This window comes from Musa acuminata, chromosome BXJ2-2 (genome assembly GCF_036884655.1).
Source record: "Musa acuminata AAA Group cultivar baxijiao chromosome BXJ2-2, Cavendish_Baxijiao_AAA, whole genome shotgun sequence".
Taxonomy (NCBI): domain Eukaryota; kingdom Viridiplantae; phylum Streptophyta; class Magnoliopsida; order Zingiberales; family Musaceae; genus Musa; species Musa acuminata.
Genome location: NC_088339.1, coordinates 23,956,004 through 23,978,173, shown reverse-complemented (window position 1 = coordinate 23,978,173; position 22,170 = coordinate 23,956,004). Strand labels below are relative to the sequence as shown.

Sequence of the window (22,170 nt, the reverse complement as noted above, 5' to 3'; positions counted from 1 at the left end):
ATTGTGATTATGTGTTGTCTTCTTTCTCTTGGAAAATGAACTCTCTTAGAAGTAACTTGTTCACTGGACTGGTGTATTTTGTAAGATTGTTCTAATATTTTCGGTTCTTCCTGTTATCTTGCTAATAGATTGCACTAACATATTTGCTCATGCTTTTTGTAAAGGTTTTTAGTTTGATTACAATGATCTTTCTTGATGACATGTTTCCTCTATGAACTAGTGACTGCTGATTTGAACATTTCAGCTAACCAAGAATAGCCAAAGTCTTCTATCTTATAATATAGTTGTTATAATTTACATTAAGTTAAAAGACCAAGTCTACGTGACATTTGAATATAGTAGTCAGCAAAACAAAGAGCATTTGTCTCCTCTCATAAACTCTTTTAACTCTCTGTGGTTTTGTATAAGAAACATGCTGTTCTTGTAATCTACACCACCATTGAGCAGCAGGCAATGGCACTTCCTGTGCTGCAGTTTGTACTCTGGGCGACCGGTTCACTGGCATGCTTAGCAAGTGCTGTTGTCATCAGAGCTGCAACTGCTGCCCTAATAGCCTTCGTCAACCTGTTCAAGATCCTCGGGGAAGCCTGCAACGATGCGGTCGAGCTCGCCCGCGGCCTCCTCTGGTGGGCGCTGCAGTGCATGCTGGAGCTCGTCAGGGACGTGGTCATGTCCCTCGTCTCGAGCTTGCTCGAGGCGCTTACGAGCGTCGTGGCCGGGGCTCTCCGGCTCACGGTATCGGCGGTTGTGGAGCTACCGGCGACGAGCAGGAGCGCGCTCGATGCGTTGGCCGAGGCCTTCACGCAGGTGTTCGACGGAGTGCTGCAGGTGTTGGTCGCGATAGGTGAGAGCATATGGAGCAACTGCTGGGATGCTGTGGAGTACATCATGGAGAAGGCTTGATGTTTGGTTCCATCGAGTATGACGCTTGATAAGCTCGAGCTTTCTTCTCTTTGACAAGATAAGAAAGCTTTGCGTATTACATCGTCTTCATAGAGAGATGAAGAGCCTCATATGTGTTAGGACTTTGTAGTATCAACTTTTCATCCCCCCCCCCGCCAACAAAAAAACTACTAAGAACTCAAAGTTCAAAAAAAAAAAAAAAAAGAACATATATTTCTTATTCTTCAGACGAAAAACAACTCCTCTAATAAAAAAAAAAAATCTAATTCTTAGCAAAATCGATGCATACATAAAGCACGTTGATTAGCTTACCCGATAAAGAATTAGATCATCACAAGATTCAAAACTCAAATTTAGTGTTTCTCTCAAGTATCCTATGATATTGATTCTTCGTTACAAACGTAAAAGAAAAACTAATTCTTCGTTACAAATGCAAAAGAGAAACTCAAATTTAGTGTTCCTCTCAAGTATACTATGATATTGATTCTTTGTTATAAACGTAAAAGAAAAACTAATTCTTCATTACAAACTCAAAAGAAAAACTAAGGAACATAGGTGAAGACACTTAATTCTTCTCTCTATTTTTTTTTCGGAAAGATCCAAAAGACAATTGTTATTTTGATAATATAATTCTTGAATTGTTTTTAAGTGGGTCAAGTTTTGGCCTATTAATTCTGTATTCTCTTCTTGTTAGGTGTATGGATAACTAAGAAAGAGAAGTAGAAGCTGGTCAAAGAAAAAGGACAAGATTTAAGTGTGTAATTATATTGGGCAATGCTCTCTAATGATGCCAATATTTGGAAGGATGGAATCTTAGCTTGGTTATAGGAGATAATCTTCTTCGCTTACTGTTCCATTTTCTCCTTTTTGTGACATGGATATAATAAAATACCACATATTAAAACTGTATTAACATTTGGATTCTACATTTACCTACCAACTCATTTTTATGACAGAAATCGATGGCTGAGAGTTCTTAACTTAGGCCTACTACTTGACCTTTTTCTAACCCAATATAATCCATCTTGATCTTATGATGTGAGCTCCAACCAACCACATAAATCTAACACCAAGCCAAAGTTGATAAAAAAGAATAATAATAATCTCAATCACAAGGTCAAGTGGAAGGCAAGATCGAGATAATATAGGTGTTAGGTTGGGTCAACGTTGAACTTCATCTCGGTCCAACTCAACCGTACCACCTCGAGTTCATTAATTTGAGACTATGATTTTTGTCGAGCCAAACGAATAAGAATCGACATATAGCATCGATGAAATCTAATAATATATGTCATCCGATTCATCTTAGATATTAGATATTTTCCTAACATATCTGTGATTTTCTTATTTCATTGACTCAATTATTTTTTGAGTAAACTTTGACTAGAGCACCATGTTAAAATTTAAAATAAAAGATTAATAGGAATCAAACTGGTCAATGATGTCATATATAAAATAAAATAATAGAGTGATCCAAAACTTTTTTTCTCAATCTTTGATGGAGGTTTGACCATTTCATCTTGATTTCATTTATTATTATTATTATTATTATTTTCTATAGATAATGAGGAATCAATTTTGACTGGTCAACCCCCAATTGATTGATTGCTTCATCTTCAAGATGATTGCATACTAATGTCATCATTTCACCTACTCTTGCTTTGTTAAGAGGGGAGGCAGTTGAAGGATTACGGCACCACAACATGACATCCGAGTAGCTCATATTTCATTGACCATATTATGTTGACATGTCACACTCCTTAATGAACTTAGACGTGCATTGAGTCTCCTTAATCGAGGCAGTATGGTTAATGTTAGGCGATTAAGTGAGCGCTATGATGGCTAAACCATCCACCGTGTCTAACGATACGTTTGCCTTACTGCCGGCGAGGGTGGGTCCCACGTGGGGACGGACTCACGTGACACGTTCCGGCGGTCAAGGCGGGCGCGTACGAAGAGGATGGCGGCCAATTTGCCACGTGGGCAGACCATGCCAAGTCTCTCGCCCTCGCCGGTCGTGCTCTTTCGTCAGGCTGACGTGCGAACTTACGTGGAGCGGGAGGGCAATTCCGTCATTTCGCTGAGCGCTCCGCCGCTAGAAATATCTCCGCCCACCGCCAGCGAACGCCCCATCAATCTCCGCCCGGCTTTCCTCCTGCCATGGCCGCAAGAACCATGCGCGCCGTGCAATACGCCGGCTACGGCGGTGGCGCCGCCGCTCTCCAGGTACCACCTTCTTCCCGATGCCCTCTCGTGCTCTCTCCTCTTCTCCCTTTTCTCTCGATCACGTTTCCTTTGGCTTCAACAAATAGATCCATGCTCTTCTGAGGAAGCTGAACTGAGCCTATATGTACGTGTCATAGAATCTCGGTGGCAATACTGCACCTGAAACTTTTCCTCTGATACTAGAGGATTGTTCGCTTCCATCCTCTTCTGAGGAAGCTGAACTGAGCCTTTTAAGTACATGTCATAGAATCTCGGTTGCAACACTGCACCTGAAGCTTTTCCTCTGATTCTAGTAGGTTCGTTTGCTTCACCTCATGGTCAAAGGTAGAGTAATCATGTCAGTAGAGTGTGAAGAAGATTTAAGATAGGGTTTGACTTTGTCTAAAGAAGATTTGATGGTTTGCACCACAAATCCGACATGTCTCTGTTACCATCCATCGTTTGTAAGCTTCATGAAAGCGACGTGATTGATTGAAGTGCTGCATTTTTGGCTTCAGCATGTTGAGATCCAGGTTCCTTCACCCAAGAAGGATGAGGTGCTCCTGAGAGTGGAAGCAGCAAGCATGAACCCAGCCGACTGGAAAATCCAGAAGGGAATGATGCGGCCTTTTCTGCCATCCAAGCTTCCATTTGTTCCAGGTGCACATCCCACTTCCATCAACATCTGCACTGGATTGCACTCGAGGCTTCATCTCTCCCCGTGCAGATCTTATTCTCTTGAATTGCTACTTGTTTTAGATGTAGAGGATCAGAAACTGAGTCCTGTAAAATGTTTGGTCGACAGTATCGGATGTTGCAGGAGAAGTTGTTGAGGTTGGACCTGGCGTGGATGGCTTCAAGCCAGGAGACAAGGTGGTCACGTGGCTTGGATTTGTAAGAGCTCTAAGCCTTCTTCTTCTTTTCTGGCTTGGATTATGTTCATATGCTTGGAAATTAACTGGCATAATTCTCAGGTAGACCTTGGACTGCTTTGCCTCTCTCTGTTCATGTCAAATGAGCTTCTCTCGTTCTCTGATTTTGCCATCTTTCTCTGTTCATATCACTTCAAGTTTTGTACTGCTTGATGCATATGATCATATAAGAGTTTTTCTTCTTCTATTTCTGTGGTGGACTTTGGATTGCTTGCATCTCTCTCTCTCTCTCTCTCTCTCTCTCTCTTTCTCTCTCTCTGTGTTCATGTCCAATGAGCTATTCGAGTTAACCTTTAAGCTGCGTATACTGTCAGAAAGCAGGTGGACTCGCGGAGTACGCTATTGCACCAGTAAACGTTACGGCACGCATTCCACCTGAAGTATCAGCCGAAGGCGCTGCGGGTCTGCCTATTGCGGCCTGTAGTGCTCTACAGGCGCTAAGGTACGCCACAACCAAGTTCGACGGCACCGGCGATCCAGCAAACGTCCTCATCACTGCCGCCTCTGGCGGTGTCGGGACGTTCGCCGTCCAGCTCGCCAAGCTCGGAAACCTCCATGTCACCGCCACCTGCGGCGCCCGGAACATGGAGCTGGTGAGGAGCCTGGGCGCAGATGAGGTGCTTGACTACAAGACCCCGGAAGGCAAGAGCTTGAAGAGCCCTTCGGGCAGGAAGTACGACATCGTCGTGCACTGCACCTCCAGCGTTGGCTGGTCCAGCTTGGAGTCCAATCTCGCAGCTCACGGGAAGGTCGTCGATCTCAATCCTTCGCCGGGGGGGTTCCTTCGTTCTGCTCTGAAGCAATTGACCTGCTCGAATAAGAAGCTGGTGCTGCTGTCCGCGATGGCGACGAAGGAGGACTTGCAATTCCTGGTTGAGCTGGTGAAGGGAGGGAAGCTTAGGACGGTGATCGACTCGAGATACGCACTGGGCAAGGCGGAGGAGGCCTGGGCAAAGATCATGGAGGGTCATGCCACTGGTAAGATCATCGTCGAGCGCGACCAAGTCATGGACATATAAATATGAAGCGTTTGATCCCAATTGTATCAAGATTTGTGTGAATCCAAGTGAAATCATGGTAAATATTGTTTAAGAATTGATTCATAGTAGTTATCTAGGTAGTTACAATGTTTTAAGTAGTTTTAGGCATGTTTCAAGAAGTGATCCAAGATCTAGAAGTTATAGGGTGGTTCCTATAACTACCTCACTCATGGGTGACATAGTGGAGTGAGGTAGTTACCACTATGTCCTATAAATAGGATCATAGTTCATGAAGCAAGATAGAAAGGAGAATATATTTGGGAATATTTTGTAAGTGTTCTATGTCAATCATCTTATTTTAAATACTACATCTGTTTTCTTGATCGAAAGGATTCTTTTACTTATATCATAGTATTCTATTTTTTTTATTTCCTTGATCCTCCATCCCCAATGGTATCAGAGCCAAGTTTCAATTTAAACTGGACATTATGACTTTTAATGATAATTTCAAGTCTTAACCCCTTATTCTCATCTTCTCGGGTAAATGCTATGAATTTTGGAATATCAAGATGAAGACTCTATTCAAGTCTCAAGATCTTTTGGGACTTAATAAAGAATGGATATGCAGATCCATATGACGAAATCAGTCTGAGAGAGAATAGAAAGAAAGACTCAAAAGCATTGTTCTTCATTCAACAAGCTGTACATGAGACAATCTTCTCGAGAATTGCAACAACGACAACCTCAAAACAAGCTTGGTTGATCCTTTAAAATAAATTTCAAGGTTCGTCAAGGGTGATTACGATAAAACTTTAAACCCTTCGTCGTGAGTTTGAAATTTGGTTCATGAAAAGCAATGAATCAGTGCAAGATTTTCTTTCTCGAGTGATTGAAATTATTAGTCAAATGAAATCTTACGGTGAATATCTTCCTGATCATATAATTATTGCAAAAAGTTTTGAGAAGTTTAACTCCAAAATTTGATCATGTTGTTGTCGCAATTGAGGAGTCAAAAGATTTATCTACATTTTTATTTGATGAACTAATGGGTTCCTTGTAAGCACATGAAGCAATGTTGAACAAGTCACTTGAAAAAAATGAAGAGAAAACATTTCAAGTTAAGGGGGAGTCTTCTACTTTAAAAGAACAAAAAATCAGGAGGAAGAGGACGTGGTAGAGGAGGATTTTTTGGTAAAGGAAATGAAAAAGGAAGAGGAAGAAGACACTTTGATGGGCATGATGAACAAAAGCAATCAAATTATGATAAAAAAAATTACAAGAGTAGAATTCAATGTCACTATTGTAAAAAATTTGGTAAGACACTTTGTTGGAAATGAGAAAAGCAAGCAAGTTACGTTAAGGAAAACGAAGAAAATAGTAAGTTGTTTATAAGTCGGTCATAAGTTTATGATATCTCAAATGATATTTGGTTTTTGGACAATGAATATTCTAATAATATATTATGCTTAGAATTAATATTTAGATATATTGATGAAACTTACAAATTGAAAGTTAGACTTAGAGATAATAAGCAAATCGAACCAGAAGGAAAATGAACAATTGAGGTGAAGACAAATCAAGGAAAGGTAAAATACCTTGATAATATTTTTTTTGTTCCTACTTTATCAAATAACTTGTTGAGTGTTGGACAATTGATAGATAATGAATATTCAGTTATATTTGATGATGGTTCATGCACTATTAAAGTTAAAAAATTTGATTTGATTATAGTAAATATTTGCATGACGTAAAACAAAATGTTTCCACTTGATGTTTCAAATATTGAAAAGCATGCTCTTGTTACAACTCAAAAGAATGAGTCTAATTTATGACATTTAAGATATGAATTCCTTAACATTAAGGGTTTAAGGTTGTTAAATAAAAAAGGAATGATTTTCGAATTGCCTAAGATTAATGTACTTGATGTATGTGAATGTTGCATTTATGACAAACAAAGTAAAAAAATTATTTTCTGTTAGAAAAGCAGGGAGAGCATTTAATTATCTTGAATTAATTTATGCTGACTTATATGGACCTATGAATACAAAATTATTTGGTGGAAGTCAATATTTTCTATTGTTTACTAATGATTATAGTCGCATGAGTTAGATATATTTTTTGAAATTAAAATATAAAATATTTAATAATTTTTAAAAATTCAAGGTACTTATAGAAAGATAAAGTGGTAGACACATAAAAACACTTCGGACAGATAGAGGTGGTGAATTTTTATCTAATGAATTTAATTCTTTTTATGAAAAAAAATTTGTAGAGAATTGATAACACCATATACACCGGAGTAAAATGGTGTAGCTGAACGTAAAAATCAAACTATCATTGAAATGGTAAGAAGTTTGCTTAAAGGAAAACATAATTTCATCACTCACTATCTTGATTTTATTTATTTATTTATTTATTATTATTATTATCATTATTATTTTTTTATAAATAATGAGGAATCAATTTTGACTGGTCAACCCCAATTGATTGATTGCTTCATCTTCAAGATGAGCACACAAATGTCATCATTTCACCTACTCTTGGTTTGTTAAGAGAGGAGGCAGCTGAAGGATTACGGCACCACAACATACGTCTGAGTAGCTCATATTTCATTGACCATATTATGTTGACTTGTCACACTCCTTGATGAACTTAGACGTGCATTAAGTCTCCTTAATCGAGGCGGTATGGTTTATGTTAGGAGATCAAGTGAGGGCTATGATGTCTAAACCATCCACCGTGTCTAATGATACGTTTGCCTTACCGCGGCGAGGGTGGGTCCCACGTGGCGACGGACTTACGTGACAGGTTACGGTGGTCGAGGCGGGCGCGTACGCACAGGATGGCGGGCCAATCTGCCACGTGGGCAGACCATGCCAAATCCTCGCCCTCGCCGGTCGCTCTTTCGTCAGGCTGACGTGCGAACTTACGTGGTGCGGGAGGGCAGTTCCGTCATTTCGCCGAGCGCTCCGCCGCTAGAAATATCTCCGCCCACCGCCAGCGAACGCTCCATCAATCTCCGCCCGTCTTTCCTCCTGCCATGGCCGCAAGAACCATGCGCGCCGTGCAATACGCCGGCTACGGCGGTGGCGCCGCCGCTCTCCAGGTACCACCTTCTTCCCGATGCCCTCTCGTGCTCTCTCCTCTTCTCCCTTTTCTCTCGATCACGTTTCCTTTGGCTTCAACAAATAGATCCATGCTCTTCTGAGGAAGCTGAACTGAGCCTATATGTACATGTCATAGAATCTCGGTGGCAATACTGCACCTGAAACTTTTCCTCTGATACTAGAGGTTTGTTCGCTTCCGTGCTCTTCGGAGGAAGCTGAACTGAGCCTTTCAAGAACATGTCATAGAATCTCGGTCGCAACACTGCACCTGAAGCTTTTCCTCTGATACTAGTCCGTTTGTTTGCTTCACCTCATGGTCAAAGGTAGAGTAATCATGTCAGTAGAGTGTGAAGAAGATTGAAGGTAGGGTTTGACTTTGTCTAAAGAAGATTTGATGGTTTGCACCACAAATCCGGCATGTCTCTGTTACCATCCATCGTTTGTAAGCTTCATGAAAGCGACGTGATTGATTGAAGTGCTGCATTTTTGGCTTCAGCATGTTGAGATCCAGGTTCCTTCACCCAAGAAGGATGAGGTGCTGCTGAGAGTGGAAGCAGCAAGCATGAACCCAGCTGACTGGAAAGTCCAGAAGGGAGCGTTCCGTCCTTTTCTGCCATCCAAGTTTCCATTTGTTCCAGGTGCACATCCCACTTCCATCAACATCTGCATGGGATTGCACTCGAGGCTTCATCTCTCCCTGTGCAGATCTTATTCTCTTGAATTGCTACTTGTTTTAGATGTAGAGGATCAGAAACTGAGTCCTGTAAAATGTTTGGTCGACAGTATCGGATGTTGCAGGAGAAGTTGTTGAGGTTGGACCTGGCGTGGATGGCTTCAAGCCAGGAGACAAGGTGGTCACATGGCTTGGATTTGTAAGAGCTCTAAGCCTCCTTCTGCTTCTTCTTCTTTTCTTTTCTGGCTTGGATTATGTTCATATGCTTGTAAATTAACTGGCATAATTCTCAGGTAGACCTTGGACTGCTTTGCCTCTCTCTGGAGCTTCTCTAGTTCTCTTATCTTGCCATCTTTCTCTGTTCATATTACTTCAAGTTTTGTACTGCTTGATGCATATGATCATATGAGTTCTGTGGTGGACTTTGGATTGCTTGCCTCTCTCTCTCTCTCTCTCTCTCTCTCTCTCTCTCTCTGTTCATGTCCAATGAGCTATTCGAGTTAACCTTTAAGCTGCATGTACTGTCAGAAAGCAGGTGGACTCGCGGAGTACGCTGTTGCACCAGTAAACCTTACGGTCCACATTCCACCTGAAGTATCAGCCGCAGACGCTGCGGGTCTGCCTATAGCGGGCTTTACTGCTCTACAGGCGCTGAGGTACGCCACAACAAAGTTCGACGGCACCGGCGATCCAGCAAACATCCTCATCACTGCCGCCTCTGGCGGTGTCGGGACGTTCGCCATCCAGCTCGCCAAGCTCGGAAACCTCCATGTCACCGCCACCTGCGGCGCCCGGAACATGGAGCTGGTGAGGAGCCTGGGCGCAGATGAGGTGCTTGACTACAAGACCCCGGAAGGCAAGAGCTTGAAGAGCCCTTCGGGCAGGAAGTACGACGTCGTCGTGAACTGCACCACCAGCGTTGGCTGGTCCAGCTTGGAGTCCAACCTCGCAGCTCACGGGAAGGTCGTCGATCTCAATCCTTCGCCGGGGGCTTTCCTTCGTTCTGCTCTGAAGCAATTGACCTGCTCGAATAAGAAGCTGGTGGTGCTGTTCGCGACGGCGACGAAGGAGGACTTGCAGTTCCTGGTTGAGCTGGTGAAGGGAGGGAAGCTTAGGACGGTGATCGACTCGAGATACGCACTGGGCAAGGCAGAGGAGGCCTGGGCAAAGAGCATGGAGGGTCATGCCACTGGTAAGATCATCGTCGAGTGTGACCAAGTCATGGACATATAAATATCAAGCGTTTGATCCCAATTGTATCAAGATTTGTGTGAATCCAAGTGAAATCATTGTCAATATGATGCCAAGCAGTTCGATTCAGGTGTTTGGGATTCACTTGCCTGCACACGTTTCGTCGGAGACCTCCATTTCTGCATTGCTATCTCGATTTGACGGCAGACAAGGCATAACTAAAAGATCACAAATACGTTTTCCATGAGATAATGGAGATCGATTTCCCATTGCGATCAACATGGATCATGTAGCTTCCGCGCTAGGGAACGGCATGGGTCAAGGCGCAGGTCCCATCGTCTCCTGATGAGAATCCCGGGCTCCAACCCCGATCTCCTCCGATGAGGGTCTTGCGGCTATCGGAATCGTCGGTCACGATAACGAAGGTGCAGGGCGACGCACTCGGAAGGGCCCACCGGGCCGATGGGCTTCGACGCAGGGTCCTCCGGCTCGTCATCGTCGCTGTCGGAGGATTCATCCATACGGCGGCCGACGCGCTTCGATCGGTCATGGGTCCGCTGCGGCTCCCAAATCCTAGGGCAAGATTCCGCCTTTGGCGGCGCCGGGGAAGAAATCGACCGAAATGAAGCTCCTCGGTCCTGCAATCGATCCGGATTTCGCGAATCGTGTTCGGCCTTTGGGTCGACCGACGGCACCGTTTCCGGCTATCGAGGGAGATGAAGTTCTTTCTGTGGGTCCCACAAGAGGCCACCAATTGATCCAATCGTAACGAGGGTAAAGAATCGAGTAGTTTTCTGATAAATAAAAATCACCTTTCATCTTGGGGTCTCTAGAAATACGTACCAAAGGTTACGCTACCCATCCTACGTGGCTAACACCCGTCAGGCTCGTAATAGAACCACGTAGGATGGAACGATAAGGGGGAGAAAGTTCGGGGACCAAAGAATAATAGTAATTCTTTTCGAATTAGATTCGGCATGGGAGTGGCTCAAAGGCAACCCGTTCTCTTCTTAGAGCCGCTGTGGAGGATTTGGGGCGCCAATGTGTGCCTTGTTTTTGCTGAGGATACCGAGTAAGAAGAAGGCCATATCAAGCTTCTCTCTCTCTCTCTCTCTCTCTCTCTTTCTGTGAATGGGAGTTACTGAGACATACAGGCATCTATCTGACAAGAAGCAGCTTTGATGCATGTTGGTCTCTGTTTTGTGTGACCGATAACACATGGAAGTAAATCCCATACCAATCCATCCTTTGGTTTTAGGAGTTGGACTGTGATCTTGTGGAAATCAATGGAGAGGGAAGCCATGATGAGTTCATGAAATGAGCACTGCCTTCATCTAAATTTTCCCGTACTATGCTGATGAAACAGAGTTTCCGAAGCCAAATCGAAGTTCTGAACTTGACCACTGAAAAGATCATACTTCGTACCTGTATATGGAAGACAGAATCTAACTATAATTGCCTGTAAGTTGACTGGCTATGATCTGGAAGAGATCCAAGACTTGGAGAGTTGTGAGCTACTCCTAGATAGCAGCAGCAACACACTGTCACCGTTCATTAACATGGATGAGATTTCACAGCTTTAACCGGCCTGCAAGTGTAGGTGAGTCAAGTTGACTGCAGTACATTCCACAGAGCTGTCAAGGAAATAAGAATGCTGCCTATCTTGCCAAAAGCTCACTAACATAATGAATTCAATGAGTAGATTTTGTGATGTGAATCACAACCTAAACAGCAAAGAATCATTCTTCTGAGCTGCTCTTCACAACTTAGGAAGTAGATGCTCTTCACAACTTTGACATGCTCTTCATAAATACATGTTCTTTAGTGCATGGATTTTATGATCTCTCAATGAATGTTCTTCACTTGGAATGAGAGAGAGAAAAAATTTCAAATCTTGAATGATTGACCTGAGCATAAGGCAGCTTTTCTTGAATCCCTAACCCCTCCTTAATATAATATTAAAGAGTCTTCTTTCATTGACATTTGATGATTCCAACTTCTTAACCCCTCATAATGCCCATCTCTTTCTGTGACTCCAATGATTGTTGCAGGAAAAGAAGAAGCCAAGAATTCCTCCATATTTCAACTTGGTTTTGAGTAGTTCCCCTAATCAATGGCTTAGGGTGGCATGTAGGTGGGTGTGTATGCATTGAACTATGCTATATTTTAATGCATTGGGGGTAAGAGGTGGGGGGGAAAAGGGATTGGTGGAACCCCACCTCCAATCAACTAAGTTACTAATAAACAGTTTGGTTTGGTGAAAGAAACACATCATATTTCTTTTTCTTGTGTCAACACATCTTGATGTTTCATGTATGCCTACTCTGGCACAGATTAGTAAGATCAATGGAAGCATGGGCTTTTTCTTGATCTTAATGAAGAGGCTGTTCTGCTCATACTGATGTATCAGTTGTACAGACTCACATCTATGATTTCCTAGTTGTCAGAGTCATCATTCTGATGATTGTAATACTGTTCTAATCATATCATTGCTCATATTTGCATTACACTGTTTCCCTTTGGGAAATAATCTTCTAGCTTTTTACCAACAAGCTCTTTTTTTTTTTTTTGATTGGATGGCAACAGGTGATTGAATTTGATTCCTAAAGTTAAGCAAGACTTGAAGCCACCAACTATCTTCAACAACTGAGTTATTGACAGGAACAAAAGTTGCCTTTAGGTTTTTCTTTCTTTCTTTCAAGAAAACAATTAAAAGAAACAAAATTTATGTCTGAGCAATCAAAAACTGGTTTTCTTTAGTTTTTTGATGAAGAAAAGAGTGTTTCAGAAGTAAAACACTGGTTTTCAGCCACAAAAAATGCATCTGCAACAGTGTCTTTCATGAAAACAATAGAATTATAATCGTGAATAATTTTATTTTATTTTTTCAGTTGCTAAAGATGTGGTCACTGATTGCATATTAATAACTTGTAAATGAGATTAAAGCTGATTATAAAGTTCATTCATACCCACAAATGTGAATGTAAATGAATTCAAGGGAACTTTAGTCTCAATTTTGCTGACAAGAAAAATTCTTTGTTCTGTGTTCTTTACATATTGGTAAGTGTGAATAATATATTGAGATCAAGAAATAAAAAGAAAGAACATGACAAGCATTAGCCTTCCCCTAAAGATCTTTCTTCCACTGTTAGATATGGGATCCAAGGATGATGGATGGATCATAAAGTGAGAAAGCATTGTTAATAGGTTTGACATTACCAAATGTGGGATTCCAACATTTTTGAAGCTCATCTCAGATTTCCTATGGTCAACATCACACCATTGTCTGACATGCAGCTTGCAGGCACTCCAAGAGAAACAGCATACGAACATAATGAGAAGAAGGATTCCATGGAATGGAGATTCACTCATCCTTCAATCAGTCAGATCAACCCTTGAAGAGTCTGTCAATCTTTCCTGTGATTTGAAACGAAACCTCTTTGTTTCTGTCTCTCTTCTCTCTCTTTTCATGGAAATTACAAGAAAGAGATGTTTGCTTAGAATTTATTGATCATTCACCCTTTGTTAAGTTGAGATTCACCACAGGGATTTTAGTCAGAGACTTCTGACTCCCTACTCTCCTCTTCTCACAGGAACCACAAGAAAGAAACAATTGGCTTAGGATGTATTGATCTTTCACCCTTTGTTAAGTTAAGAACAATTTATTGCTCTTAGGATATTATCCTTAAAAACCTCCCATTTTATTTCTCTCTCTCTCTCTCTCTCTCTCTCTCTCTCTTCTCATAGAAATTACAAGAAAGAAAATGTTGGCTTAGAATTTACTAAGCTTTCACACTTTGTTAAGCTAAGAACTATGACCAAAACATTTGAAAGGTGAAACCAAAGAGATTTTTAATCTCAAAGGCTTCTCAACTTAGTTTCTCTCTCTTTCTCTCTCTCATATAAATGACAAGGAAGATACTGCTAATCACTTACCTCTTGTTAAATTAAGAACTCTGACCAAAAACACTTGAATGGTGAAACCGAAGAGAGTTTTGTAAGGAATTCTCAACTTGTTTGTCTCTCTCTCTACATCTAGTTATTGTTTTGGACAAGGAAAGAAGGAAGTTGAAGCCCCTCAGGCAGTTCTTTTCCTATTCTCTCTTTCCCCGAAGCTAAGCTAAGCTAATTACCATTAAAGGTATCCATTAGTAGAGGGGCATACACCGACTCTTGCGTTCAAAGCTCGGAATCCCCTCCGTCCATTGCGCTCTCTCAACCTCCCCATTTCTCTCTCTATATATATACTTAGAGCTCAACGACTCCACCTTTCTTCCTCTCGTCTCTGTTCTTCTTCTTCTTCTTCTTCTTCTACCCCTCGCATTCTTGGTTCTTCTTCCCAACCTTGCCATAAAAATCCGATCTTTGCCTCTTTTTCGCGCCTCTCGCTGCAACCTTCACCCTCAGGAATGGAAAAGGAGCGATTTTTCGGGGTGAACTGGCAGTCGCCTGACGCGACGACGCCGCCTGAGTTGAACTCCGGCGGCGCCGCCGACGACCGATTGCCGCCGACCTTCCTCAACCTCGGCTGGGCGCAGCTGATGCACCACAACGTCCAGTCCGGCTCGTCCCTGGGTTCTCTCGTCTCATCGCTGTCCTCCAATCCGCCGACCGTTAACGACAGCGTCGTCATACACGAGCTCTTCGGCCATCTCGGAAGCGTCTGCGACGCCGGGGAGTTCCCCCCGACCTCGCTGTACCACAGTGCTAACGTGTCCTGTTACAGCGCGCCGCTGAGCTCCCCCCGAAAGCTCAACCTTTTCGTGACGGATCACCAGCAGCAGGGCAGGGGAGGAGTGATGCCAAGCAATCAAATGGCGGCAGCGCAATTCGCGCCATCCAACTCGGATCGGGCGAAGAGTTACGACTTGCTCAGGGGCCAATTTGGGTTCCCAGAGGCAGGGAAGCTGTCGAGGGTCTCGAGCAGCCAGTCTCTGAAGGCAGCCGATGGGTCGCAGATGGGAGTTCCGGACGACGGGAAGCGTGTCCCGGTAACGGACCCAGAGAGTTTGGAGATGGAGCTGAGGTCCAAGTTCGGTGGTAGGGCATCGGGAGCTTCGACGCCGGACGAAATGGGGCTCGGTAATGGCCAGGATGCATCGTCGGCACTAGATACAAAGATCAACGCGAGGAAGCGGAAATCCAAAGGAAAGGAGGCGTCTTTGTCATCCTCCATTGTGAATCATCCCATGGTATGCCTCAGATTGATTGCGGCACCAAATTTCTCATCCAATTTAGTTCATAGATCTCTTACCGAACATTAAAAGCATGAGAATTCCTCGACTGCAGTCCACCGAGGAGGACAATTCGGATGCAAAGAGATGCAGACCAGCTGAAACCAATGGAGCTGGCAAGGATGCGGCAGCGAAGCCGAAGACCGAGCAGAACGGTGATGCCGGTCATGAACAAGGAAAAGAGAACAATGCCAAGCTAGCAGAGCCTCCCAAGGACTACATCCATGTCAGGGCAAGAAGAGGGCAAGCCACCGACAGCCACAGCCTCGCCGAGAGGGTAAGCAAAGAACACTCCACATCTGTTATCAGCTTCCTGTCTTCCTAATTTCCAGTTTGTCTGTGCAATCTTCACCCTCCCAATTTACCAGGTCAGAAGAGAGAAAATTAGCGAGAGGATGAAGCTCCTGCAAGATCTCGTGCCGGGTTGCAATAAGGTCAGCTCAATGATCTGTAGTTTGGTGCTGCAACACATCGGTTCTTGATCCAAAAGTGTAATCTTGATGCCTTGAAATGTAGATCACTGGCAAAGCTCTTAAGCTGGATCAGATCATCGGCTACGTGCAGTCGTTGCAGCGCCAAGTCGAGGTATAGAACTATAGCCATTAAAGCAAAGATCAATTATATCTCAGCTCAAACTTCAATCCTCTGGTTTCAGTTCTTATCGACGAAGCTGGCCACCTTGAATCCTCAGCTGGACTTCCTCCCAAAAGATGTAAGGCAATCGAATTCTCTCCGATCCGTCATCTCTTCTCTGTCCAATTTGCATCAGGCTTACCCTATTCCATTGCCACAGCAAATCTATCCATTAGACATGACGAGCACTGCATTCTCATACGCTCAGCAACCTCTGCAGAGCGTCGCAACCATAAACCCAACGAGTTCCTCCCTGCACCGACCGCCGCTTGATGGATTCACAGATGCAACCTCTCAGGTACTGATGCTGAAATGAACCGAATGTGCATAAAGATAAAGTGTGCGATTGAAGCAATGCTGGTATTCTGCAGCTCGGGAATTTGTGGGAGGATGATCTCCAGTATGCTGTTCGGATGGGGTTTGCGCAAAGCCAGGGGACCGCCGCCTTCTCCCAAAGCTCGCTGGCAGAGTGAATCGACTCAACCTGGTCACACCATGAATTCAGGGACAAGCTGCATGAATATTGCTTATGATCATTTGATTTCATAGTAAATTAAAGGACTTCTGTATGTAATCTGTGGAAAAAGTTTGAGTCCATCTTCGAGAAGACTGATTATTGCTTGGTTTAGAGAGATGGATGCACTCATTCAACTCTCGAAGATGAAATGAGATGTCTTCTCTCATGCTCTACATTTAAAGTACTACCTATTTGAGCTGGAGTCAACTCAACCATAAACCAAGCGGAATCTGCAACCTCTCTTTCTATCTTATTAACCTAAGCCACCTAACACTGTCGATATTCTTAGCAGCTACCCGATTGTTTATGCTATCAGCATTGCAGGTACCTTCTGTAATGAAAGGAGTGGCATCAGATTGACTAGGTTGGCAAACTTGAATTTGACAAGGACCAATCGAGGAGACAACCCTTGTCATAAAGTCGGATCTCCAAGGCTTTACAGATCATCATACAAGAGAGTAGCAATTTAGCTGGAGGCCATGGCCATGGTGGTTTAGATTCCTTCCAGCAGTGTAATCCTTTGGAAGTCTTCTCTCTCTCTCTCTCTCTCTCTCTCTCCTCTCTGATTGGTTGTAGCCATCAATTCATTCATATCAAGTTGCATGGTGATTTGTGAAACCTAAACAAGATTTGGTCTGGTCTGGTGTTTTCTTCCAGTGGAAGCAGCCATCATGGCTGTCATCTTTGTTTCTTGAGGTCATATTGTTCATCCTCTTTACCTGGTTTCTGTGTTTGCTGGAGTATTACTGATTTCACTGCTTTATTGCTTCCAATGCAGATATAAATCTCATGATCATGATCCAAATCAGAGCACAGGCTGTGAGGTAACTATCATTGGCTTCACCAACCATCCTAACCAGCTAAAATCTCCAAATCTTCCCAACCAACCATTCAGAACAGATGAAGCTCAAATTTGCTTGTCTCGACAAATATGGATTGGGACTGCTCATGCCACCCTCTTGCTGCTTTTTATTTTCCTTTTGTCCTCTCTTGTTCTTCACTAATTATGCACCTGGATGTATTACTCATGATCATGGACCTACTTTGCCGAATTGAGTCCACGCATCGAAGCATTATAATTAAACTTGTTGGTGGTTGGAACATCAATTGTCATAGCCTTCAAGAATTACGATATAAAAGTTGATCAATATTTTTCTCTCCAAAGAGTTTAGGATCTTCGGTTCGAAATTAAACAGGCAAATCATACCTTGGTCTGTTAGTTTCATCACCACTTTGCTCCTTATACCTTTCTTGAATCTTGAGTTCATCTTTTGGACATGATCAACTCTTCTAAACCTGGAGAAATATGTAGGAAAGGTCTCTGCATTGCCTCTACAAAGCTAATTAGTAACCAAAGCAACAAGGAGATGATAACAACTTGGTATTGCATTATGACATGATGTGGATCCCTGGGATCAAATTTGTCTTTAGTAGTTTTTAGGACCTTCAGGAACCAGACTGCATTGGACTTTTGAGTCCCAATCTCATTCTCAATGTCGATCATGATTCAGTAATCAGACTATGCTGGCCAATATATAATTGGATTTTGGTGAAGCATTCACATCCCCTCACAATTAATCTATTTCTTCTTCATGTGGTGGTGGTCTATATCATGGTTGAGCTGTCTAAATCCAAATACATGAAGTGATCAAACATCCCTGTCAACCAACTTGGAGAGTGATCTTTTCTCATTCCACACCTAATTAACCTGGATGCCACAAAATGGTTGTTGTCTCCATGATTTGGGAACAACTAAACGAACATTAAATTTAAGATGATTAAGGTACTGGCTGATGATTAGGATGGTTTTAGATCATTATTATGGGATGCAGACCAGCAATCTGAGAAAATATCTTCCTTAAGGGTAGCCAGGTTACTGTAGTTCCCAGAAGAAAACTAAGAAGGGAATAACTCACAAAGAACATGTTCTACCACTGTCCATTTCTGCCCAGGCTTTGGTAATAGTAATGATTAATAGCAGAATACAAAAGATGAAAATTGTTAGGAAAATGTTAGTACCAGCTAAATCTCACCCTGTCCCTGTTGCCAAAGGCTACATGAAATTTGCAAGCCTTCCATGTCTACCATGTCAGATCAACAGCAAGAAGAAAAAGGTACATGAAGGCTTTCAAGAACATAAACAAATGAATGTCTTTCAAACTTCTAATGTATTAAAGCAGTGTTATGTATAACAAGTGTCTACACCACTCCATTATGAGAACCCTATAATGCCGGAACCACAATAAACGATGAATATTACATGCTTGTTCAGACGTATGTCGATATTGGCTCCTTGATGACTTATGAGAAAACTAAAAACGAACAACTCTCACTAACATGACAAACAAAAACCACTTTCTGACAGAATTAGGAGACTGAGAAATTTCTTGATACACTGTTGTATTTTCTGGACTAACAGAAAAAATTTCAGCAGCAGGTCTTGCTGGAAGTCTGCTTGGTCTCATCGCTCCCATTGCTGGTAAGGCTCACCCTGTTCAGAGACAGTTCTGATTTGTAGGAATCCGAGTTGAGGACCTTCCTGCTCACATTGTTATATATCTCCCTGATGACAATCTCAAATGCCTTCTTCACATTTGTAGAATCTAGAGCCGAGGTCTCGATAAAAAACAGCCCTTCAGCTTCTGCAAGGCTTTTTCCTTCTTCAACAGATATATTTCTGATGTTGTCCAGGTCACATTTGTTGCCAACCAGCATCTTCGCAACAGTTGTATCAGAATGTGCTGCATTATGTTCGATCAGAATACGTATAGACATGGCATTTCATAGGATAATATCAATCATCAAACATGCTAAAGAACACATGCATATGAATCTGGAAAAGACACCAGCAAAGCTGCTGAAAACACAATGAGAAGCTAATATAATAGGATATCTATGATTATATAATCTCGGTCTCAATTTAGTTTTTAGTCAACCAATTTCAATTGCAAACCTGTAGCTTTCCTGATTGTTTATTTCAAATAACCAATCAAATCTGAGATATAAATTCTAAGTTTATATCAGTTTGAAGTTTGAGCTACATATACATCCAGTAGCCTGAACAAAACCTTTTAGTTTACACCATCTCGGTAAGATCAATTTTGTGGCAGGGTTCATGAGTTGCTGATTGACACATATGGAAGTTGCAAGTAATGTCCTCAGAAACAAAGAGATGAGAACAAATTAACAAGATTTTTAATGTATTATCGATGTGTTTCACTTCAATCCTACATATATTATGGTTCTTAGAGAAATTATAATCACATCATTCACTAACCAAAAATGAAGACAGTAACTGGACGCAAAGGAGATACTTAATAACTAAGAAAAGTATATTGGTATCTACATATAAACAAAGCTTGATTGAGTTCCTAAAAATAAAATGTGGAGGGTTTGAAAAATGCAGAGGCTTCTAATTATTAATATAATCACCCATTGACAGGCATAGGCAAAAACACATTTACAAGTAACACAAAGACGAGCCTAAAAAATTATCACATGATGAAGAAGATATATTTTACATTAACATAACAAGAAATACTAGTAGTGACCTTCCTCTTGATCACACCGACACATTGGACTAATTACCAGAATTCACTATCAGTTAAAAAGCCCTCTTAATCAATTGCTCTAGAGTGAGCAATGAGGTGCAAGGAAAATCAAGTACGAAAGATAGACTTTAACTTTTGGGTCAGACTAATCTACGTGGACTTCTGCAATAAGTCAATAACTAGTTATTTTTAGTCAATTAAACTGCAATAAAACAAGTCTAATCTGAATATCGTTTTCTGTTTCTGTAAGGCTAATCTACATGGCATTTTTAGTCCCTCACCTTCTTTTAGCACTAGAGTACTAGTTTGTCGAACTTATTTATATTGTTAATCCTCTGTGCCTCTTCTGTTGACTGATCTTATATCGCCTTCTCAGTGGATTGTTCATCTCGGTTTAGTTGGCCGTTATTGACTTTCTGCAAGAAGTAAATGTATTTCCAATTTATAATAGTAGCTCACTTCTAATTATTAGCCAACACTGAAATAATAATAAAAACAGAGCTATCCTCATTTCCTAATGTGGCTACTAAGCTTTCCTATCATCAGCGCATCATGATAGATACTGACAAACTATATGCTCAGCCACACAAACTTTAAATTTATTAATATCAACATTGATCTGATATGATGTTTAAGTTCAATGCTTTTGCATAGTGCATGTTATTATTCTTCATCATTGCACAGTTTTATCCTAATTGAACGCAAAGCACTGTCGGATGTTTTGCTTGCCCCTTAGGTCATCCATTATGGTGTCCTTTGGATCCTAAAACGACAACAATAAAAACAAAAAAAGGCCTAATAACGATATTCACAATGATCATACGACAGTTTTATCTCATACTCAAAGTAGTATAGTTCTCACAATAATTGGTTGACAAAACAGAAAACTAAGGCCATAGTATTACATCCATGTCCATTTAAATGTCATCCAAAAAATGAGGAATTTCAATTTTACTAAAAGTCTAAAACAAGCTTGCTCGATGCTCAACTACAGAATTCGGCATCAAATTTGTTAATCCTACTTTCTTGAGTAAATTTTTCTTTGGCTAAAAATTAGCATCAGCTCCTGATATCTTTGTGTTTCCATTGATAGATATCGATTGGATATTGTGCACGACATTCATAGAGACTTCTTAACCTTAGCTGTCCACGGGAAAGATAAAGATGGTATCGACAAACACTATATGTAGATAGTTTCTTTTTTGAAGAGAAAATTTGGGTATTGAAAGTCTATTTGTTTCAATAATTTACAGTACTATTCAATCAACACAATTATCCAATTCATTCAACAAATCTTCGAAGTTTGATCCCTATACCAATTCCACTGTTACTCTATGGCAGGTCTTCAAGTATATTGCTAAGTAGACCATCCATGACTTGAACTTATTTTGTCTTTCTCCATTTATAAGATTTCATTCAAGAAAGTATCCCAAAGCATCATATATGCTTATAACTCCCTTTTGAAGACATTAAACTGCACAGAACAACAAGAAGTATAATAGAAGAAATTTATGAGATCTAATGAAGAAAGGGGTAGAAAAAAACCCAATTTTGATGAGATAACATCAATTGATTTAGCCTTTCGTCATCCTATTAATGGAATAAAGCGAAAGCAAGAAGTCAGATCTACCACGGAGGGAAACAAAAGATCCAACTTTTAGGCGAGATCGATCGAGGGGGAGATAAGAATCAATAGCAGATGGAAAGCATAAGCAAGGGTCAAAAACATCATCTGTGGGTACACATACTTTCGAGCTCCTGGAGCCAGCGGGGGACGCTGTCGAAGGTGGTGCGGCGGGAGATGTCGTAGACGACGAGCGCGCCGACGGCGCCGCGGTAGTAGGCGGAGGTGACGGCCCGGAAGCGCTCCTGGCCGGCGGTGTCCCAGATCTGGGCCTTCACCTCCTTTCCGTCGATGACCACGCTCTGGGTCTGGAACTCCACGCCGATGGTTGCCTTGGAGTGAAGGTTGAACTCGTTGCGAGCGTAGCGGGAGAGGAGGTTGGACTTCCCCACCGCCGAGTCACCGATGATGACGATCTTGAACAGGTACTGCTCCCCGTCCTCCGCCTCCTCCATTGCCGCGTCCCAACCTCGTCTCCTCCCAGTGAGTGCGTTTGACTCACCACATGAGCTTCGTCCTGTAGAGAGACGAGTGTGTGTGTGTGTGTGAGCTGTGATTTCGGTGGTTTGCAATAGATTTGGTATTAGATTTGGGCTCTTTATCAAAAACGTCCCTGTATT

At 42.0% G+C, this 22,170-nt stretch overlaps 4 protein-coding genes across 9 annotated transcripts; 3 read left to right on the top strand and 1 right to left on the bottom strand.

Annotated features, from left to right (window-relative positions):
* The first annotated feature begins 2,987 nt into the window (after positions 1-2,987).
* LOC135605475 (quinone-oxidoreductase QR1, chloroplastic-like) lies at positions 2,988-5,409 on the top strand. Its single transcript, XM_065095609.1, has 4 exons — positions 2,988-3,129; positions 3,627-3,768; positions 3,914-4,002; positions 4,355-5,409. The coding sequence occupies exons 1-4, from the start codon at positions 3,064-3,066 to the stop codon at positions 5,057-5,059; spliced, it is 1,002 nt and encodes a 333-aa protein (XP_064951681.1). The 5' UTR covers positions 2,988-3,063; the 3' UTR covers positions 5,060-5,409.
* A 2,601-nt stretch (positions 5,410-8,010) lies between these two features.
* Positions 8,011-10,098, top strand: LOC135605472 (quinone-oxidoreductase QR1, chloroplastic-like). Of its 5 annotated transcripts, none has more exons than XM_065095607.1 (5): positions 8,017-8,126; positions 8,264-8,450; positions 8,624-8,765; positions 8,911-8,999; positions 9,329-10,098. In XM_065095607.1, exons 3-5 carry the CDS (start codon positions 8,690-8,692, stop codon positions 10,031-10,033), a joined length of 870 nt encoding a protein of 289 aa, XP_064951679.1. In that variant the 5' UTR covers positions 8,017-8,126; positions 8,264-8,450; positions 8,624-8,689; the 3' UTR covers positions 10,034-10,098. The 5 variants fall into 5 exon arrangements, with proteins under 5 accessions (XP_064951675.1, XP_064951679.1, XP_064951678.1 ...); XM_065095606.1 differs by having other exon boundaries at positions 8,264-8,490; XM_065095603.1 differs by lacking the exon at positions 8,264-8,450 and having other exon boundaries at positions 8,011-8,126.
* Positions 10,099-14,183: 4,085 nt separating this feature from the next.
* On the top strand, positions 14,184-16,548 carry LOC135605471 (transcription factor bHLH62-like). 2 transcript variants are annotated; one of them, XM_065095602.1, is made up of 7 exons: positions 14,189-15,183; positions 15,281-15,502; positions 15,594-15,659; positions 15,742-15,810; positions 15,881-15,937; positions 16,019-16,156; positions 16,230-16,548. In XM_065095602.1, exons 1-7 carry the CDS (start codon positions 14,401-14,403, stop codon positions 16,329-16,331), a joined length of 1,437 nt encoding a protein of 478 aa, XP_064951674.1. In that variant the 5' UTR covers positions 14,189-14,400; the 3' UTR covers positions 16,332-16,548. The 2 variants fall into 2 exon arrangements, with proteins under 2 accessions (XP_064951673.1, XP_064951674.1); XM_065095601.1 differs by having other exon boundaries at positions 14,184-15,183; positions 15,881-16,156.
* A 1,964-nt stretch (positions 16,549-18,512) lies between these two features.
* LOC135605470 (ras-related protein RABA5c-like) lies at positions 18,513-22,101 on the bottom strand. Its single transcript, XM_065095600.1, has 2 exons — positions 21,675-22,101; positions 18,513-19,116 (listed from the first exon to the last, which is right to left on the bottom strand). The coding sequence occupies exons 1-2, from the start codon at positions 22,003-22,005 to the stop codon at positions 18,803-18,805; spliced, it is 645 nt and encodes a 214-aa protein (XP_064951672.1). The 5' UTR covers positions 22,006-22,101; the 3' UTR covers positions 18,513-18,802.
* Between the last annotated feature and the right edge of the window lie 69 nt (positions 22,102-22,170).

Excerpts from the sequence above, each read along its gene's own strand:
- LOC135605475 (XM_065095609.1), top strand. The coding sequence starts at position 3,064 with ATGGCCGCAAGAACCATGCGCGCCGTGCAATACGCCGGCTACGGCGGT. Across the intron at positions 3,130-3,626 it reads GTGGCGCCGCCGCTCTCCAG|CATGTTGAGATCCAGGTTCC; the intron begins GTACCACCTTCT and ends TTTTGGCTTCAG. Across the intron at positions 3,769-3,913 it reads CAAGCTTCCATTTGTTCCAG|TATCGGATGTTGCAGGAGAA; the intron begins GTGCACATCCCA and ends TTTGGTCGACAG.
- LOC135605472 (XM_065095603.1), top strand. The coding sequence starts at position 8,061 with ATGGCCGCAAGAACCATGCGCGCCGTGCAATACGCCGGCTACGGCGGT. Across the intron at positions 8,127-8,623 it reads GTGGCGCCGCCGCTCTCCAG|CATGTTGAGATCCAGGTTCC; the intron begins GTACCACCTTCT and ends TTTTGGCTTCAG. Across the intron at positions 9,000-9,328 it reads TGGTCACATGGCTTGGATTT|AAAGCAGGTGGACTCGCGGA; the intron begins GTAAGAGCTCTA and ends ATGTACTGTCAG.
- LOC135605471 (XM_065095601.1), top strand. The coding sequence starts at position 14,401 with ATGGAAAAGGAGCGATTTTTCGGGGTGAACTGGCAGTCGCCTGACGCG. Across the intron at positions 15,503-15,593 it reads GCCACAGCCTCGCCGAGAGG|GTCAGAAGAGAGAAAATTAG; the intron begins GTAAGCAAAGAA and ends CCAATTTACCAG. Across the intron at positions 16,157-16,229 it reads TCACAGATGCAACCTCTCAG|CTCGGGAATTTGTGGGAGGA; the intron begins GTACTGATGCTG and ends GGTATTCTGCAG.
- LOC135605470 (XM_065095600.1), bottom strand. The coding sequence starts at position 22,005 with ATGGAGGAGGCGGAGGACGGGGAGCAGTACCTGTTCAAGATCGTCATC. Across the intron at positions 19,117-21,674 it reads CTGGCTCCAGGAGCTCGAAA|CACATTCTGATACAACTGTT; the intron begins GTATGTGTACCC and ends AACATAATGCAG.